This window comes from Haliotis asinina, chromosome 1, assembly GCF_037392515.1.
Source record: "Haliotis asinina isolate JCU_RB_2024 chromosome 1, JCU_Hal_asi_v2, whole genome shotgun sequence".
In the NCBI taxonomy this organism is placed as follows: Eukaryota; Metazoa; Mollusca; class Gastropoda; order Lepetellida; family Haliotidae; genus Haliotis; species Haliotis asinina.
Genome location: NC_090280.1, coordinates 19,507,659 through 19,529,262, shown reverse-complemented (window position 1 = coordinate 19,529,262; position 21,604 = coordinate 19,507,659). Strand labels below are relative to the sequence as shown.

The window sequence follows — 21,604 nt, the reverse complement described above, 5'->3', positions numbered from 1 at the left end:
TGGACTTGACTAAAATATTTTCATTTCTAGCTAGTGGCATACCAAGGCGGGCGCACAGAATTATGTTTATATCCATGCTAACTTTTAGGATTTCAAAGCCGTGTATCAAATCAAACTGGCAGATCTGACATACTTTGAACATTTAAGGAAGAAATGATTGGCATCTTCAACAAGAGCACGACAATGGAAAGATTTTATTTTCAGATAACTTGACATGAAAAAAATCAGCATTCAAGGAACTACGTGGATGCCTTAAATTAGCGCGTTGAATATTCGTCTTTTTTCACTAAATAGGAAATATTTAGGAACTGTATCAGATAATTTCAATTTAAATAATGGAAATGAATGGAAATATTATATTGTGGTGGAGAGATTATTCCATAAACAAGCACAATGCATAAATGACTTTTGAAGAAATTTGGTTCGGAACTTTGGAATAGCCAAATGAGACTTGTTGCACAAATTGTATTAAAAAGTAGTTTCAGTGGATAAAGGATGTAAGTCTTTCAGATGATCAGGAGTTTAAAGGTTAAAATTTTTGTAAAAGGTTAAAAGTTTCCTGTAAGTATCTGTAACTTATAAAGGTAACCGTTAAGGTTTTCATAGCATGATGGACAAAATATGATTCCCGAACGTTTATAAAGAAAAAGAAAGAAAATAATTATGGAAAGAGATTCCAGTTGTTTTGGGGGTTTTGTTTTGTTTTGTTTTTTCAGACAGATAATGTACTGGAGGTCACACGAGCCTGCACATATTTCAAACTGTCGGCCCGATAGGTAACCACCGGCACTGGGCACTGCTGTCGGAATGTCGCAATAATCCACTGCATGACCTTGCAAATTATCTATACCGAAACTGTCATCGGATGCTTTGATACAAAAAGCGAACAAATTACATCCATTTGTTGGGGGACATCGCAAAAACTGTCGCTGTAGCCTTGAAAATTATCCGAAGACCACTGAATTCCACAAGTGTTACTCGCAACATATTTTCCCACAATACGTTTAGGCATAATATATTAATTCTTTCTCATGCATTCGCACTAAAACGTCTGACGTGCAAAGCAATACCATTTCAGGTGTAAACTCAAAAAGAACACAAGTCCCTAATCAACTGTTGTGGTGGGAATCCCGCCAACGCACCTGGATATAACATTGAATCAAAATCTATTAATTCTTTATAGCGCTACCAACCTTTGTATTGGAAAAACCCTCAGATTTTTGCTGTGACCTCACAAATTATCTCAAGGTCACTAGGTTTAACTGGTGTTTGTCAGTTTCCCCAGGACACTTTGGCACCAGATTTAAACAAAATCCATCATTTCTTTCTTGAGTTATCGCCCTGGAAAAAACTTATGTGATGTACAACATGCGAAGAAAACGAATACACGGGTCTTTATACATGATTGAAACTATTACAATTTACGTAAATATTTATTACATTCTATTGCAAAATTATTACAAATTACGTCAATTTTTATTACAATCTGCGGTTTACAATGTATGTAAATATTTGTTACAGTTAACCCTTGTATTGCAGTTTATGTCATGGGTTATAAGAATTCGCTGCAAGTATCACAACTTATGTTTTTATTACAATCAACGCCGTAACAAGCGGGTTAAACTGCTGACGATTATTAGTCTCATTCTTAGGACGCGGGTTCGAATCCCGGATGGGACTCAACTCAAGAAAAAGTACTAGAATTTGTACTATATTTAAAAAGTATAATCCTAAATATGGCATCAAATTTATGTCAAGTTTCTACTGTCCAACCAGCTATGCAGTATTAACTGGTCTAATACGTTTATGCGCAGCAGTGTCATGCTGTATCATTACCCTTTAATGTTCACTGGATCGGATACATAAACCTATTACGATCAGAGAGACGCTAGGCACAGACTGACGAGCTCATGATCAGAAAATCAGACTGCACATCTAACCGAGCTTATTGTGTTGATCTTAGTGAGTGAGCTTAGTTTTACACGGACGCAGCAATATTCAAGCTAACTTGTGGCGGTCTGTAAACAAGCCAGCCTTATCAGACAATCCAGTGAACGACACCATGAGCATCGATCTGCGCAATTGGGATACGATTATATGTTTCTGCGAAATCAACGAGTCTGACCACCCGATCACGTTAGTCGCCTCTTAGGACATGCGTGGGTTACTGAAGATCAATTCTGTCCCGGATCGGTGGTTTTTGCGTCTGACGCACTGCGGTGGGTCGAAGACAAGAAAACTTAGCATCCAGTTTCGTACGATGACCTGTGTTGGATAGACGACATGTGTCAGTCAAATCAACGAGCGTCACAGCCCGATCTCATAAGTCGCTTCTCGCAGTAAGCTTGGGCTACTGAAGATCAAAGCCGGATCTTTACTGGTCTGGCTTTTAAAGTTTGTCTGACAATTATGTTACCCGGAATGCACGGGATCCTGACATTACAGGTTTCGCTATATGATGACACGTTTAATTATTCTATGTATTGGCATCGTACAGTCCCTTCACGAAAAATAGTGCGTATATATACGAGCAAATTTTATTTGTATTGTAATGTGTTTCCATATTTCGTAACTGTCGCTGAATGCTAAAAAATCTGTGACTGAAATATATATATCAGGCTGGTTGTTGTATTGACGGAATGCGACACACACACGAAGTTACAATCAGAGTAATGCAGGAGTTGTGTCATCATTTGGCCCCTCTACATCTGCCTTTTCGACAATGTTGACCTACATTCAAAAACGCTTGCTGCTTAACATTTAGCATAATTGTTTCTCACTGAAAACCAAGACTTTGGTGAGTTGATATTATATTTCTGACCCATTACCTCTATTGTGAATCATTGATTCTTGCTCTTTAGTCAGTGCATGTTATTGAATATTTTAGACTTGTCAGTGTTATATTTTGCTGGTTTTGAGGTGATTTCTTACACATTTTGTCACGGCAAATTATTAACCGTAACACTATTATTAGTTCATGTCCTTGTATGCTTAATGTAGCACCTTCCGTTTTCAGCCACACAATGGGGAACCTCAGTCTCTTTCGTTGGTTCTCGGCAAAAAATCCGGTGATGCAGAGGAGTTTATCCAGATAGTGCATCCTCCAGATAGTATAGACAACAGCAAACTCCTAACAGTGGAGTACACGTGCAATACAGACAGCATCGTTGCAGTGGAATTGATTGTTATGAAGGAGAAATATCAGCCAACACTCATATACAGGAAGTACTGGAAGTGTGATTCCAGTCATTTTAACAGAAAAAGGAAAGTAAAACTGAGGATAGATGACGACTTGGGATTTCGGCCTGGATATTTTAACAGGCAGTTTTACTTCGGATTGAAACCCCAATTGAGAGCTTTCATACTTCGAGATGTTGTGAAAAGTGTTGTGAAGTCCAAGTCATTTTACTACCTACAGGCAGAAGCCAAGGTGCTCTATAGTGTGTTTGTTACTCCTCCCTATTCCCGGCCAAGGAAGATGCCCTACAAAGCATGTGTACCCTGGTACTGGAAGATCTTACAATGGATACCCAACTTGAATAACTTTGATTGTCCTTATGAACAGGGTGAGTGGCGGTGTGAGTGAGTGACGGTGTGAGTGATAGGGTACGTGAGCAAATTACAGGGTGAGTGAGTGACAGGGTAAGTGTGTGAGTGACAGGGTACGTGTGTGGGTGACAGGGTGAGTGCATGACAGGGTAAGTGACAGGGTAAGTGAGTGAGTGGCGGTTTGAGTAACAGGGTAAGTGAGTGAGTGACAGGGTGTGTGAGTGACAGGGTAAGTGACAGGGTAAGTGAGTGAGTGGCGGTTTGAGTAACAGGGTAAGTGAGTGAGTGACAGGGTATGTTTGTGAGTGACAGGGTAAGTGCGTGACAGGGTAAATGAAGGAAGTGACAGGGTAAGTATGTGAGTGACAGGGTATGTGTGTGAGAGACAGGGTAAGTGAGTGAGTGACAGGGTAATGACAGGGTAAGTGAGTGAGTGATGGTGTGAATGACAGGGTGAGTGAGTGACAGGGTAGGTGAGCGACAGGGTGAATGGTATGGTAAGTGAGTGAGTGACGGTGTGCATGAGGGACAGGGTGAGTGACATGGTGAGTGAATGTCAGGGTGAGTGGTATCGTGTGAATGAGTGACAGAGTGAGTGAGTGTAAAACGTTGGCGGAATTTGACGACATACTTTAAAGTTGATCTTAAGGTAAATATGTTGTTGGTGTTAGAATTTAAGACTTCAGTAGATTGAGTTGACTTGGTTGACACATGTCATCGTTTTCCATTTCCAAGATCGATGCACATGGTGATGATCTCTAGATTGTCTGGTCCAGACTCGATTACTTACAGACCGCCACCATATAGCTGGAATATTGCTGAAACCGGAACTTGACTGAAATGTATTGCCAACTCGCTTGTTGTTTATTTCAGAGATAATTCAGTTGGTGAGCTACCCAGCTGTATTTAATGGTCTCCATTACGGCATACACAGACACTTCCCTAAGTACCAAGACCCAGGCCTGGAGAAGATTAGGAGACAAACAATCGGGAATCCAGCGTAAGTGTCTTGACCAAAAGAGGAGCAGAACAATGATTTGAAATAATGAAAAATAGGATATTATCTGAATAGTTTGTAAGGACAGTTAAAATTTACGTCAGATTATAGTTTTGGTTTTGGTATAAGTAGTCACTAAAATCTGTCTCCTTTATTTTCCACGGCGCAATATTTTAAGCAGCACCATTCACATTCACAACTCGTGAAACAGCTCAGCATTTACAAAAGATAGTGAAAGTGGCCATGGTGGCCTAATGATAACAGTCCAGTCCCTTAGTCATAGCAGGACCCGCTGTCAGAATCCAAGGTTCGCCATGATGATTAACTTTAGCCAAGTACTGAAGTAGGGTGTTAAGATGTCTTAAACTTGCTGTTTGACTCAAGTTTACGAAGTCACTCGTCCCTGTTGTGAAGAAATTTGCATAGCTTAAAACTGTGAGAATTAGTTGTGATTCGAGTCGGATATTTGCCCTTGATTACTATTGGCCTTCGGTAACCCATGTTGTCGTGAGAGGTAACTGACGGGATCGGGTGGTAAAATTTGGTTGACGCATGCCATCGGTGTAGAACACCGGCCAGTAAGGCTCTTAATTTGGAACCGAAACCACTCACTCACTCACTCACTCTAATAATACTGAACAAAATGGTAAACCCCTTTATACCTTACCTCACTTGGACACGAGTCACCCCATCTCTCCTCGCCTCGCCTCCACATGACAGACTATCATATAACCGAGCTAGCGGTGTCAGACTAAACCACCATTGCGTTACACCGACATGACCAGATTCACCGTGTCGATGTGGATGTACATCCTGGACTACTGCCCCGAGAGGGAAGGTCATCCGAACCTGGCGTGCGGCATTTTCATCCACGTGTCCTGGAACAACTGGTATATGACTCCCATACTCCTGGTAGACTACAATGGTAAGCTGGACCTTTGACTAACACGTACACAGTCAGATATGTTCGTGCTATTCATTTGTTGGATATTTAAACGCCACAGAGTATTTTAGTTTCAAAATCATATAGTGAGTGAGCTTAGCTTTACGCCGCGGTCAGCAATATTCCAGTAACATCATTGCGGTGAGACATCAGAAATGGGTTTTACACATTATACAGACTTGAGTAATTAACAGGGGTCTTCGGTGTTCAAAATTGTGATTAAAGCGATCGCTCGTCACGCTTAAGACCCGTGTATGATTCCCCACGTGATTACAACGTGTGAAGCCCATTGTGGTGTTCCCCACTGTGATATTGCTGGAATCGTGCTAGAAGCAGCGTAAAACTAAAATCACTGACTCTATGCCACATAAAGAGTGCTATGCGAATTTGGTTTAATATCATGTTATTATAATTATCTGAATGATAATGTGGTGGTATGTTTACCTACACGTAGTTAGCGGTAAAGAACCGATCATCGTTAACATGTCCAACAGTTAGGCAGTTAGGCATTAACGTTAAATATTTCTCTCCAGAAAGAAGGTACAATATGAATACGAAAGACTTTTCCTGGCGGTTAGTGATTAAATTTAACCACTGTAAATATTGAAGGACTTTTTGAAAAGGTGATCACACTTCAAGGTGAATTTAAATTTTTGCTTATGGTAAAAAATTGATTAATAGTAATGTATAGTAATTCGAAATGAACTTCTTTTGCTATCGACTAGTGAAGTTTTGGGTTATAATTGGTCTTTTGTGATCCAGGCCTGTCGGAAGAGGCAAGTAACAGGATCAGGTGGTCTGAATGTTCATGCTGTTGATCACTGGATTGTCAGGTTCAGATTCAAGTATATACAGACCACCGCCATCAGATGGAATGTAGCTGAGTGCAGTGTTAAACAATCTGTCAGTAATTTGTATAATGTGTTGTCAAGGTCATCCGCGAGTGGAGGTTATTCTGAGGAGAAGAAAAGAGCACCATTCCATCAAAGTCAACTGGACCTTCCCCAAACATCAGTGGATCAGAGTGACCTTCGCTGTTAGTCATAACTCGGTGCGTGAATTACATTCATTATTTACATATGCTGGGTCTGTAACTTGATGTACAGGGATTATCAATGTACAAGTCCCCGTAACTGTAACAGGAACTGTAGGGTAGCCTAGTGGTTTAAGTATCCGCTTGTCACGCGGTGAGGATTTGGGTTCCATTCCCCACACGGGCAGTACGTCTGAAGACCACCCCCGCCGTCACACTGCTCAACTAGTGTTAAAAGCGGCTCAAAACCACACTCACTCACTACAACTGTAACACAAAATACGTCTGGGGGTAATCAAGAGGTTATTCTAGTTAGAAAAATACTATTCTGAAACATTATCACTATTATATATAACTGGGATTTTAAATATTCATAGTCTGATGCGTAGATTTAATATACCCTTGACATTATGAGAATAATTTAGCTCATCCTGGACGAATAAGACAAACCTTACCAAAAGCTCGATGGTATTGTTTGGGATCTCATTGCTTGAAGCAATATTTCATATATAGGCTTTCTTATCCTTGATATTTTCAAGCATCTTTAGAGATATGTTCATTTACTGACAGGGAATGCTTCAACAATTAGTTTTCAATCTTCTTTATTGAAAGTCTTTTGTATGGGTCATAGTTAATTTGGTGTAAAAGAGAATTTCTATATCACTGATATTGCGGCATGTGCAACCGCTCACTTACTCACCCCTCCCTTTGCAGTGGAATCTAGCCGTTAACTATGGCGCTAACTTCAACCAAACGCTGGTGTCAGAATTCACGTAAGTTAGAAGGTGTTCAAGCTTCCTTTGTTTCGGACGGTATTTCCAGCATTAAGAGGGTGGTTATGTAGCCTAGCGGATGAAGAGGTCGTCTGTTGCGCCGAAAATGCGGGTTCGATTCTCACATCGGTACAAAGTGTGAAGATATGTGTGGGATACCAACCTCAGCCTCCATCACACTTTTGTCCAGAAATTTTGTTATATAACCATTGCAAGTGACAAGCTAGCCACTGGTTTCTTAAACCTGTAAATGACAGACACATTATTGAATTTGATCAAATCAAGTAATCTTCAGAGAAGGGAAATCAATAATACCCCTACATCCTTACGATACCTGGGATTGTCTAGGTTAGTTTCCCTTGAATACTATTTTCACATTAATTGAAGTTCATTTCATGTTTACTCATCAAAATATTTGCATGTGCAAAACAACGAACAAGTAAAACAAACCTTCCTCAGAAATGCACTAGCAGCAACACAATGATGTTTTCTTATTGAAATTAACCCACGTTTTCCACAAACCTCACAGGTACAACAGTGAGATGCTGATGGATGACACGGAGGGAGACTTCGTCATCGGCGGTATCGACGCCCTTGTTCCCAGCTTTGTCGGCTACATTGGGAAAGCGACGTTCTACAGGCGACGGGTACTTGAGCCCAGTAAGGTATCAGCTAAGTAGTCATAACTGACAAGTCTTTTACAGGAGACTGCACTCGTGTTGTCAATAGTAATATCTTTCTGAACAGCACTGATTCTTCAGCGAAATGTCTGCTTCATTCGTCCATGTCCATATCACACGGGCACTGCTCTCAATCATGTGTGCATAGCTTCATTTGATGGGATTCCGCAACGGCATGGGGCGGAGTTCGTGATATCAGACCCTCGTTTGCCAAGCCCAGTTGTGATGTCAAACAGTAGTTATTTTCTGGTGTACAACACACAGGACCAAATGTAAGACTACGCAGTTGTTCCAGAAACCTTATATAAAAACACTTGCCCAGCGTTTACTTCAAAAGTTGATTGACAGTATTTCTTACAATTTATATTTACTGATCGAACGTAATATCAGTAAACTCGCACAGCAGTTCACCTCGCTTGTTGTAATGCTATGTATGGTTTAACGCAGCCTTTTTTCAATATGGCAACTTCACGACCACCTGGGGAATTGAACCCGGATTGTCGTGAATGGACCCTTTAGCCAATAGACTACCCACCGATCCAACTTACTGTTAGTACAAACCCAAAAGACCACTAATTTAAGGTCGATATAAATTTGGTCCGTTGTACTCATTTTGACTGAAATATCCAACGAATCCAGAAACAGTTCGTATATCTGTGGGTTCATTGTAAGCTTGTTTGACATAAAGGTATTTTACTATAGGTCAGCTTATGCAACATGACACACATGGGGTTGTAACAGATGCGGACTGGAAGTCATAATGATATGAAACAGCATTTTAATCATGTTTAAAATAATGTAGACTCACTCTATATCCAGATCCCCATGCCTGGTCCATATCACCCAATGTTCGAACTGGGGCTCACGCGGAGAGAGGTCAAATGTCAAGCCTTCATGACCTGGATCAGCCAACAAGAGAGGTTCCATCAACACCTCCTCGCAGAAAGGATTCAACAAAGTAAGACGTATTCTGTTTTACTGGAGAATAATATTCATCTGTTTGAGGTTTTTGATTAATATTTTCAGCGGGTTGTGTTTAGTTCAGTCTATATCAGTTACCGTAGCTCTGACTGTATTCTATGTGTATGACTGTTTGGTTCGGATAATATCCTGTTTGAAATTAATGACAAAGAAATTGCTTTATTTTGAGTCAGATCATCCCATGAAAATGTGTTTCATTATAAACGCTAATTACTTATTGTCCTTTCCAAAGCCTTTGTCAGTCCAATTCCCTTTTCTCGCATATGATAAACCTCAAACTACCCTCACATGAAAAATGTATCAGACACATGGTGCGTTCAGGGCACATATTACAACATGAACTATTAAAGTAATTGCCCAGTACTTATTTGTTTGACCATAATGTTTACAATGAGATTGTGTGGGTTAACGCCGCTTTTAGTAATATTCTTGCAATGTCAATGTGGGAAATCGAACCCAGATTTTCATCGTTACAAGCCATCGCTTTATCCACCAAGCTGCCCCACCATCATCCTCAATATTGCTGAGATACACATCTCAGTTCTCACTCACATCTTTTTCAGATAAGTGTATAGATAGGATTCAACAGATGTTCGCCAAACAGGAAAACAAACATTGTCCAATGTTGTCAGCATCGAAACCAAAGAAGTCCCATATGCTCAACACCTTCATTCGACGGTCTGTCAGTCAGGGGAGACAACTCGGAGAACAGGGTTTCCAAAACGTCGCTGACAATATTTTCAACAAAGCCGTTATCATTATTGTAAGTATGCATATTGTATGTATTCAAGAGGTTACAAAGCCGGTACACAAATAATGTGTGATAATTAGTATGATTGAGCTGCGAGATATTGACGAGGGAGTGATGCGCAAGTTTTACATTTGATGATAAGCAAGCGTTTTAAAGGGGTATAGGCCCAAACCCGCCATTTTGTGGACCAAATTAAACGCCTTGCTGACCTCATTTCGGCGATAAATGACCTTGTACTGAGCTGACTTTAGAAATTGTAGTCATAGGTGTCCTCCATACCCACACCTCTACAACAGTTTACATTTAGTCTGATGCGTGAAAATACTGAGGTAGATCGTTATATTTGCAGAAGTTGTGATGTATGGTGTGTAGAAATGTGTGATATGTGGCGCGTACGTTTAACAAGCGCGTTATATTTCCAGGAGGGGGACATTAAACGCATACCGGCCGCCCTCCCGCTTCTGAGGCAAGCGGCGTGCCTCGGCAACTACGACGCCATGTACATGCTGTCCGTCATCCTCAACAACGGCCTAATGACCAAAGCCGACGAAATTCAGGTGAAGTAATACATGTTTTATGATCCCACATATGTGCTAAAAGATCTTGGGTGTTACTCAGTACTTCTAAACATTTCTGTCCATTATGGCAATATTGCAATCTGCGGTGTTATACAAATCACACCAATGGTAACTATAGACCATAATTTTAAATATGGAATGTAAGAAATCCAGTGATTCATAACATTATTGATTATTACTGTTAAGAAATCCAGTGTAGAAAATCTCGTATATTTACAACCAGTCGGGACGGTGCGTGGCCTAGTGGTGAAAGCATTCAAGACGCGGGTTCAATTCCTCGTATTGGTACAATATTGCCACAGACGTCCATTCTGGTGTCCCCCGTGATATTGCTAGTATATTGCTACGAACGGCGTCAAACCAAACTGATTCACTCACCTAAATAGACAATGTGACTTCATGCGTTTGATTTGTGTCGGGAGTGGAGATATCTGATTTATATTACGAACGATCTAAAATGAATGAGTTTAGTTTTACTTCGCACTGGACCAGACAACCCAGTGATCAGCAGCATGAGCATCGATCTGCGCAATTGGGAATCGATGACATGTCAGCGAGCCTGACCACCCGATCCCATTAGTCGTCTCTTACGACAACCATAGGTTCCTTTTATGGCAAGCATGGGTTGCTGAAGGCCTATTCTACCCCGGACCTTCACGGGTTCTAAAATTAAAACCTGTTTCGACATCACGTCAATTTCGACATGACATCTGACAAAAAGTTATACACGCATAAAACGTGTTCATATACACATGAGTCACTGTCACTGTACAACCCGAACGTTTTATGACACTTGTATTACTGTATGGAAATAATCCGTGCGTGTAGGAATTGGTCACAGGAAACGCCTGTAACGGGATCTTATGCTGACTGATTAATGCATTCCATTGCATCCCAGTTTCGTAGAACGATGCTCATGATGTTAACCACTGGACTGCTTCCAGCCCAGACTCGAGTATTTACAGACCGCCTCCATATACCTGTAGTTTTATTGATTGTTACTGTTAAACAATGAAGGAACACAACTGTGTGTTAAAAATGATGTGTGAAGGAACACGTATATATGTTATCGTGCCTCTTGCTGATGATGTACCATGCGGATAATTTTAAACATCGTTAGACTAAAGCACGGAATGGTGGGTTTACAGCTACCTTAGCCAAATTAATTGGCAATGTCTTGTAGATTTGTACAATTATCACGGAGGCGCATTCGATCAAACGTCTAAACAACTGCTACTGCGGTATGTATACGTTCTTTTACTGCTATGTGTAAGAGCGATTGCCAGGTGTTGCCACTGATCAATACATGCCTATGAATGCCTATGAATGCAGACATTGATATTCTGACATCTCCTACATGGTTCCATCGATCACGACATCTACATCAAAGCCGAAGTCGCAGGTGGCCAGCCAGTCATGGAAAACACAGCAGTCGGCCTTGTCTCACAGTCACATTAAATAATTACAACTGCGAGCCTTATTTTTTCTGATAAGCTAAACATTGACCAGGTTTTGTTCAAATACATGACATAATTTTGTATATATAGAGGCGGTGGAGGGGTCCCTTTTGTCGCACTGACAACCCAGGTTCAATTCCCCCTCATGGGTTCAATGTGTGATACCCAATTCGGGTGTCATCGCAGAAATGTTGTTAAAAGCAGCACACGTCCTAAAATCTCATTACAGTTTATATATTATTAATGCTAACAATATAATTTTCAATAAAGATTCTAATGTTATGGTAAAAAGCACTGGTGGGGTGTCACATTTTTTACGATCGCTGTTCATGTTATCAGTCACTAGTTTGTCTACAAAAAGATGGTCGTGGTAGCCCCACCAGAAGATCCCGTTTAGAACTGATCTTCATTGACCCGCGCTTGTCGTAAGACGAGACAAACGGGACTAGCAATTGTTTGACACATGTCACGGTATCCCAGCTGCATAGATCAATGCTTATGATGTTTCTCACTTGGATTGTTTAGACTCGAAAAAATGTTTTGGTTAAGACGAAGTATTTTTTAAGACGATGACTGTTTTTTTAATTAGGCGCAGGCCTACCTGATGTTGGCGGCTGTGGACAAACACCGGTTGTCTACCTTGGCACTCGGACACAAACACAGGAACGGCTTAGATGGCGCCACATTTGACAAGCAGCAAGCTTACAGTAGGTTGCCCACCCTTGATATCTCCGGGGTATACGTTCCCATGAAAATCCACTATACCCTGATGCACATACGGCTCGGCCCGATAAGTTTATTACCTCCATTGCTGGCCCAGCATTCTGCCGTTACAACCGAGCTAGCCAGTGTCCACAAAGATAACAGTCGCAGCCATGAATTGTATTGCCAAAGTTAATCGGTTAGATCCTTAAAAAAAGTGTGACTGATACGCTAAACTTCCCAGCGTAGACTGCTGATGGTATAAAAAGCCATCCAAGGGAGGTAAAAAAATCGTCGGAACCGGCCGTAGATACACCCTATACTCATGAGATATTGAGGATGTAGGCCGCACCGAAAGGATGGTTCATTTGTCCTTGATTCACTGATATTCCCTGCTTCAAGAATTTCATGTCTAAAGGACCAACCTGTTTTACCTGTGGTCTTCGTTAACTCTGCCCGGACTCAGTCATGTGCGTGAGCACCAGATTGCTGCATTCAGCACTCGGATTGTATACTCAGTATAAATTTGTCCAATGTTGTTTCTTTGTTTCTGAAGCTAAGTTTCTACAGCTTTCCTCTTTCACACATGACCTTTTGGTGTTCCAGATAAATTTTCCTCAGGAATCTTTGCTTGTGTAAAGAGACGATTACGTTGGTGGAGTGTCACAATCAGTGTCTTGATTTTCATGCCGCCGTGTCCACGTTGCGTGGACAGATACCTATAAATAATTTAATCGTTTGATCCAGACTCTCTAACAGACTGCTGCCATACAGCTTGTATAACAAATAGGGTCGTTATCTCAGTTCAATTATTTCAGTTATTTACTGACCGCCATTATTTAGTTTCGATAATTCTACGTGTATCGGTAAACAGCAAACAAATAAAATAACCTCCAGATTTCTGTCGAATATACCCCTATTAACATGTTTATATACACAGCTTATATGGAAATGTGTGACTAGTAACACAAGGAAATAGCACTAGGTGTTGTTGTTTGACGCCCGCTCCAGCATTTAGGCTATATGAACAAGCTCTTTTAAAAAGCCTGGGCCCCACAATGCAGTTACTGACGTCATCAACATAGGGATACGAACGTAGGATACGAGTACTGTCGCTTTTGGATAATACTGGAAGCGGGTTTACCGGATCCCGGTAAGGGGGCATACGGTCAGTCATTTTGTTTCAAAAGTACAGTTCATTACGGACAGGTTGTTCTTTTACCAGTGTATTACAAGTACGTGGCCGGGAAGACGAGAGATGACAGAGACCTTCATAAGGAATCAGATGTAAGCACCCTTTTGTCAGGTAACCATCGTGCAAAGTGATTGCTTAAAGACTGGTTTTATAGGAATGTGCCTATACATGTCTGAACAGGCTGAAGTATTTGTGCACATTGTCGTTTAGTGGCAAGATGCAGCGAGATCGTATGTGGATCCCTCGCAGACGGATATTGTTCTAAGTCTCAAGATCAGGGTAGGGCGGTTGTAGCCAAGAGGTTAAAGACCAGGGTACGATTTCGAACATGGGTGCAATAATATGTGAATGCCATATCTGGTGGCTCCCCTCGTGAGACATTGCCGGGATAATGCTAAAACAAAACTCACTAAAGATAAGGTTAAACTTTCACGACAAAAGAGGTGTGCGTGTGTGTGCGTGTGCGTGTGTGTGTGTGTGTGTGTGTGTGTGTGTGCAGGGGTGCTCTGAATCCGCCTATGCACAATCCACATCGGTTTCCGTAGTGCTCAAATGGGCGCAACATTCCATTACGAATCACCATGCCTTAGACAACTGTGCCGTGTCCATGTCAGAATGGCATATGAAACTGCTCTTCGAAGTCAGTGTATTTCATGTATATTTTAGATTAGACACCCGCGTATTTTATCCAGGAGGATGATACATTTGGTTATGCTTGCAGGTTCTGACGGAGTCTGTGAGACTGACCGACGAGGCAGCGTTGAAGGAGCAGACAGACGAAAACGGGGACATATTTATGTGGTTGAAACACCAGGCCCAGGCTGGAGTAGCATCCGCTCAGGTAAACTACGCTTTTCTCCAGCTAGGCTGCCCTCATATTCCAGTAGGTCTATACAGGGAATTCGTTCACACAGAAACTCCACACATTCTGTCTGTTGTGTGGATATTCTCACATTCTATCCATAGTCAGTACTGTTACTTCGGACAGGACATATTATCTGTCTTCAAAAACCAGTTGATTGCAACACTTCCATACTGTCAGTTCACGCTGTGTATCCATTTTTTTGCCTCAAGCTCTCGGTCATTGGATTGTTTGGTCAAGACTCGGATACTTCCAGACCGCCGACATATAGTTGCAATATTACGGAGTGCAGCGTTCAGTTGCAGTCACATGTTTATGGGAGATAACTCTTTCCAGGTGCACTGCGTTTTGTAATTGTATTGTAACAGTTAAGTACCATGCTCATCCTGACTGATTAGAAACTGTATGTTAGTACGTTGTAATGTTGACTTGAGGGTCTCCTTAACAACAAAGGTATTGTGTTAATAAAATTATCTTGAAGCGTGACGTAAGTTTCATTAATTAACAGTCAAACCACCTAACAAGGCAACCATAATATTCAGTCAACAGGCAGTCACTTTGAGCAACGGTGCTATCCCGAAGTATTTTCAGGTTACGTACCATTCTGACAACAGGCAGTCACTTTGAGCAACGGTGCTATCCCGAGGTATTTTCAGGTTACGAACCATTCAGTCAACCCCGGAGCTAACCAAGTCCGAGGGATTGTTGTAAAGAAGTTTGATCTCAACTGTGCCTCCGTCTTCGTCAATGAACACTTCATATGAAATAAGAACTTATTCCCCGTCGACCATATGAATGCGGCGACAGGATCATATATATCCGAAGTTTTCTTTTTCGCATTAACTCTAATGTTGATTAGTTTCCGGGTCACTGGAACTGGGTTCGTTATCCGACTCACGTTCTTCGCTCATGACTACAGTACTGATGAGTTTTCTTACCCGTCAAGATCCGGGTCAGAATTGGTCTTCAACAACTCTGCGAAATCGGGTGGTCAGGCTCACTGATTTGGTTGGCACGCGTCATCGTTGCTCATGCTGTTTATCACTGGATTGTGTGGTCCAGACATGTTGCACAAACAGCTGCCATATAGCTGGAATACTGCTGTATGCTGTGTCATACAACCAGCATGCCAAAAAACCAACATGTGTTTCAGATACGCTTTGGGCGGGCGTTGTTCTGGGGCTCCCAGGGTCTCCGGCGGAACCTAAACGCTGCTATGGAGGTGTTCCGGATGGGGGCAGAGCAGGGCAACCCCGACATGATGTTCGACTACGGCATCAACATCTACAACGTAAGTACCAGCCGGTGCTAACAGTCGCACTATGTGTACCCAGCATCCATAATGTATTGTGGCGGTGAATCGTTACTCCAGCACTGCTTAGTTCCCAGATGGCGTAGATAAGTCTTCGTGGGTTTGAGCTTAGATGCAGTACCCTAACACAGAATTTCGCAGGGCTGAGAGTAGTATTGGGCCCCCTATACTACTAATCAGACAACAATGATTGGCCATTTGTGCCAATATGCATTTCCTCTCACTAAAATCACTTTGAAGAAAACACTGAAGTATCTGCATCCATCTTAATCAGTAGTCGCACCGGGGTCCCTATACACAAGGCACCAGTAACGTTATGATAGTTTACTATGAGCTCACCTGGCATTACCAGTGTTTTGTTGATCACAGCCAAGTTCTGTATCCTGCTGTTTCGACCTGTGATTGCACGTCACACCTGACGTTTCGTTTCCAGTTCATTCTGCTGGAATTTAACAACACACCCTACAACATTTTTTGTTTCAGAATAAAACGCAGGAAAAAAATAAAACAAAGGCCATTGAATATATGCAGAGAGCCGCCGGAAAGGTACGTATGTTCTCTCATTTTGTATTACAGGGAAGAGTACGCATAGATATCACTCTTTCACTGGGATGAAACAAAACAAAGTTTAGGAATTGGTTGATATGCCTCATTAATCTAATCTAGAAAGAAAACAGTTCAGCATAAGTGTTGAAATGTTGCAAGGGGCATGCACTATGCGAGCGGCATACACCATGGTGTGACAATGTCGAAAATATGAAAAATATTAGGCGATATAATGGAGAACATATATACGTGACTTGAAGTATTTCTGAGAAATATTTTTATATCTAAAAAGTGAAAGCAAAATAACTTGTCCTCTTACTCTTGTAAGAATCTGACCCGTGAAGGTCCGGGGTAGAAATAGGCCTTCAGCACCCCATGCTTGCCATAAGAGGCGACTAACGGGATCGAGTGGTCAGGCTTGCTGGCATGGTTGACACATGTCATCGATTCCCAAATTCGCAGATCGATGCTCATGTTCTTGATCACTGGATTGTCTCTTCCAGACTCGATTATTTACAGACCGCCTCCATATAGCTGGAATATTGCTGAGTGCGGCGTAAAACTGAACTTACTCACTCACTCACTCTTGTTAGAATCCAGGAGAACATTGGTATTTCTTTTCCCAGCTGTATCCAATAAACTATTAGTTCACTGAGAACCATCACACAAATTAATAACGCAAAACATGGCGTTTGAGCGTTTTTGAATCTTATTAATACCGCTCAAAGCTATCAAAAGGCTAAGATGGTTTCATGGAAACGCTTTGAGCGCTTGTCTGTTGTTTCCAGGGTAACGCGATGGCCATCAATGCCCTGGGTTGGATCGCCATGAGACAGAAGAACTACACACAGGCTGTCCACTACTTCAACCAGGCGGTCAGGTACGGCAACGCCGACTCGGCCTACTACCTCGGCCACATGTACCTCGAGGGATACCACCCCACAGACAAACAGGACTGGGTAAGGCGCACGTGCATTCGTGACTCAAAGAGTGAGTGAGTTTTGTTTTACGCCGCTTTTGCAGTATTCCAGGAATGTAACGACGTGGACACCAGACATGGGCTTCACACATCGTATCCATGTGGGTAATCGGTCTTCGGTGTGTTCAGCCAATGCTCTAACCACTAAGCCACCCCGCCGAGCCTATGGCGACACTTAGCAAATCGTTAGCAAGGACTATCCTGTATGGCTTTGTCCCTATATTTTCTGAATAGTTGCTTAAACTGATAAGTGCCACTTACGTTATGCGTATTTTCGCAAATATTTTTTTTCTAAAGCCCAACTCTGATACTTCAAAAGAATCCAGCATTTCGCGGTTAAAGCGTTCGATGATCACATTGAAGACCTGGTTCGATTCCCAACATTTATACAATGTAGGAAGCCCATTTCTGATATTGCTAGAATATTACCAAAAGCGGCGTAACACAGACTTCACTCACTCATGATGTGGTTGACACGTGACACTCCGACTGTTGTACACATCTGGGCCCAGTTTCACAAAGCTTTCGAAAGCCTGAGATCCCGGTACTTTCCACTAGCATTCCTACCTCCTATACTATACCGTTAACTTAAGGTAGTCGCGGCGCTACGAGAGCTTTGAGAAACAGGCACTAATGTTCGGACAACCTGTCAGCGACATTCACTGATTCAGTACACATTGTTTGTTCCAGGACAAGGCGTACAAGTACTTTGAGTTTGCTGCCTTGAGAGGGCACTACGATGCAGGAGTACTGTTTGCCTACATCAGCATGAAGGGAACATCCAAGATGCCTCGCAATCTCTACCTAGCTACCGAGTGAGTCACGCTTTGTCAGGGAATTTTTTGTCGTCATGGGACTTGTTCAACACCGCACTCAAGAACGTTCCTTTCGATGTGCATGAATAATCGGCCCGTGAAGATCGGTTTGGAATTGATCTTCAGTAACCTATGCTTGTTGTAAGAGGCGATTAACGGGACTGCATGCTCATTCGCTGATTTTGGACTTAGTTGACACATGTCATTGTATCCCAGTTGCTTAAAACGATGCTTATAAGGTCCAGACTCTATTCTGTGCAGACCGCCGCCATATAGCTGGAATATTTCTCAGTGTGGCGTACAACAGACTCAGTCTCTTACACACAAGTAATCGAGTCTGGCCATGAACAAACAGTGATTAATATAATTAGCAGCACCCCCGCGTTGGGATACGATGCCAAGCACAACCAAGTCAACTGAAGACCGATTCTACAAAAGATCTTCGCCAGTGAACACAACCTGTTTACCTTCTTCCGTTAGTAGTCTCGTAACTGATGATGACACACACATACCTAGGTGTCCACGGGGTGACCATAAGTAACGTTATCGTAACAGTTGCTACAGTGGTTGGATGTAGTTTTGAACCGCAGAGAGTAACTATTTAACGTATACCACAGTGATCACTTATAATAACCCAGCTCTATTCTGTTAAAGCTTAAAGCTTGCAATTTGCAAACTTCATTCACCATCCCTACATATGCTTTTATCATCATATTGCAGGTGGGCACGGTTTGTGGCTGAGAAGAACCCGGCTGTTGGAATTGTGTTACGGAAAGGTCTCCATGCTTACAGAAGTGGCAACATGTAAGTCGATACAAACGGGAAACACCATTTTGGAGTCGGCTTATTGGGGCTGAAGGAGGGTGTGGGAGTGAATGTTTAGTGTAGGGGATGCACTAGGATTTTATTAAAAATACAAAAAAAAAATCATATATATATCATAAAATCATGCTTGACAAGTCGCGGTTTTTTGTTTCATGTCATCCGAACATGCATGCATGTGACTGTGTGTCTCGACTGACATGACTTTGTATGAGGTGTTGAGAAAGTGTACTGGGGATCATAGTTTTAATTGGTAGATTCTGACGGCGGTAGATGGAATAAATGTCTAATAGTATGCTAACTTCAAAGACACCAAATATGAAACAAAAAACTTCCCTACTGGAAACAAATACCTTAGAAACACATATTTTACCATTCAGGTTTATGAAGTATGTGTGTTGGTTTATTTTCGTTGGTCATAACGGTATGTAGATCTGTTAACACGTAGACACGTAGCTGACAAACACGTGTAAATGTATTAACACGTGACAATGATACACGAGCTCAGTATATTCCTCACTAAATGAATCTTGTATGGTATCACACTTCTTACACTGACTTCTACAGTGCTTCAAAGGCAGTACATGGGGTCAATAAGAAGACTCATTAATCAAAGGTTAAGGGAGACGTCGACATTATTACAACAGTTTTATCAATGGAGTTCGGGTAAGATCGATACTTATGTTATTGGCTGCACGAATGTTTTTTCAACCCCCACAGCCCCCTGTCGTTCTTCTACTACTTATTGGCGGCCGACACGGGGATTGAGGTCGGTGATTTCAACGTCGCTTGGCTCTGTGAGGAAAACAAGGTCAGTGACCTACACTACACTTTTTAATCAACTACGGATCCATTAGTTATGCGAAGCTATGAAAAGCGGTTATTTTTTGTTTTGTTTTCTCTCAAATAATATCATCATATTTGAGTTCTTGAACCAAATACGAAGCCTTGTCTAATCTGTGTAACTAGTTTGTCCACGCGTGTAATTCTGTAGTTTGTTGGTTTATGACTTAATGACATTACAAAAGATTATACTTGAAACGCTCACTTGTTATGGCGTCGGTTCATCCTTCCGAAACACACAGACATTCCTAGGACATAAAGGTAGAATAGTTAGTTTAAATCCATTTCCGTGAAGATATGTATGGAGCTTCAGCTAAATGTTTGATACAAGCAGGTATTTTGAGAGGATATGGCTTAATTGCGCGGTGAGCCTATTGGTTAAGGCGTTCTCTCGTCACTCCGAGGACCCGATTCCCCACATGGGTACAATGTTTGAAACCCATTTCTGGTGTTCCCCGCTGTGATATGGATGGAACGTTGCTAAAAGCAGCGAAAACTAAACGCTCTCACTTCATTAAAGCGATCAGTAATTCAATGAGTTATAGAAGATACCTGGGCGTGAAAGCATGTCATTTCTTAAAGAGACCCGTGAAGATCAAGGTTAGAATTGTTTTTCAGCAACCCATGCTTGTCAGAGCCGACTGACGGGATCGGGTCTCTAACTTGGTTGACACATGTTTTGGTAACCCATTTGTGAGAATCGCTGCTAGTCATGTCAATCACTGGCATGAGTGGTGCCGACCCAATTATTTACAGTCCGCTGAGCTCGAGGTTAAACAACAAACATCGCGTCTCTCTGTGTTTGTGTTTGCAGGAAGGTATCGTGCACCACATGGAGAAGGAGTGCATGTGGAGACACTACAACCAGTCACTGCAGAGGGAGACCCAACTAGTCGATTCCTACGGTGAGAACACAAACAAAATCCGTGAAGATCCGGGTTAGAATTGATCTTCAGTAACCTGTGCTTGCCGTTGGAGGCCACTAAGGGATAGAGTGGTCAGACTTGGCTGACACATGTCATCATTGATTCTCATACTGTTGATGAATGGATTTTCTGGTCCAGACTCGACTATTTCGAGACCGCTGCCATATATAGCTAGAATATTGCTGAGTGCGGCGTTAAACATCTTATCAAACATTTGAAATAAATGTCAATCGTTGACTGGTCATACAACACCGTCAGATTTATTAATTTGGGGAACACGATTACTCATTTATCTTCAAATTATTTTAAATTACCATATTTTCACACATTAAACTCTTTGCATGTGTCTTATTAGAAACAAATTCTTAAAACCTCCTTGAACATTTGTGAAAAACGTCGCCTGCCTTACTGTCATATTCTGAAATGTCGTAAAAACCCGACTGTAATCTTAACAATTGGCCTTTATTTTGAAGCATTATCACAAAATTATGACATAATGAAATATTCTTATGGAACAATCGTTGTGTTGTTTCAACTGACAACGTTGAGTGTTTTCAGCCATGATCAAGATGGGCGATTACTATTGGTTCGGATGCAAGGCTGAAAGAGACATTCCCAAAGCTTCTGTCTACTATGCTAATTCGGCCTTGAAGGGAGACCCGCATGTAAGTATGCCTTCTGCATTTTCATGAACTTAAAATCAGCTTTCTCCAACAACATGACTGATCAACAATTTAATATGGAGGGACAGACGCAGAATTCCTTTAAGGGAGTGTTTCACCTTTTAAAGAGTACGACTGATCATGCTACATGGTTTTTTTAAAAATATGATTATAGAACTGCATGATTTTTTCTATTTT

The 21,604-nt window shown here is 41.7% G+C and overlaps 1 protein-coding gene across 1 annotated transcript in view; it reads left to right on the top strand.

Moving 5' to 3' along the window:
* Positions 1-21,604, top strand: part of LOC137288147 (protein sel-1 homolog 3-like) — a 32,237-nt gene that overhangs the window by 7,843 nt on the left and 2,790 nt on the right. Inside the window, exons 2-21 of the mRNA XM_067820564.1 lie at positions 3,017-3,566; positions 4,423-4,549; positions 5,332-5,471; positions 6,422-6,540; positions 7,237-7,295; positions 7,825-7,960; positions 8,795-8,933; positions 9,520-9,719; positions 10,130-10,264; positions 12,332-12,449; positions 13,670-13,731; positions 14,361-14,480; positions 15,655-15,792; positions 16,297-16,359; positions 17,148-17,318; positions 18,029-18,153; positions 18,874-18,957; positions 19,696-19,786; positions 20,633-20,723; positions 21,303-21,409. Coding sequence (XP_067676665.1) covers positions 3,017-3,566; positions 4,423-4,549; positions 5,332-5,471; positions 6,422-6,540; positions 7,237-7,295; positions 7,825-7,960; positions 8,795-8,933; positions 9,520-9,719; positions 10,130-10,264; positions 12,332-12,449; positions 13,670-13,731; positions 14,361-14,480; positions 15,655-15,792; positions 16,297-16,359; positions 17,148-17,318; positions 18,029-18,153; positions 18,874-18,957; positions 19,696-19,786; positions 20,633-20,723; positions 21,303-21,409 — 2,775 coding nt within the window. The remainder of the gene's footprint in view (positions 1-3,016; positions 3,567-4,422; positions 4,550-5,331; positions 5,472-6,421; positions 6,541-7,236; positions 7,296-7,824; positions 7,961-8,794; positions 8,934-9,519; positions 9,720-10,129; positions 10,265-12,331; positions 12,450-13,669; positions 13,732-14,360; positions 14,481-15,654; positions 15,793-16,296; positions 16,360-17,147; positions 17,319-18,028; positions 18,154-18,873; positions 18,958-19,695; positions 19,787-20,632; positions 20,724-21,302; positions 21,410-21,604) is intronic.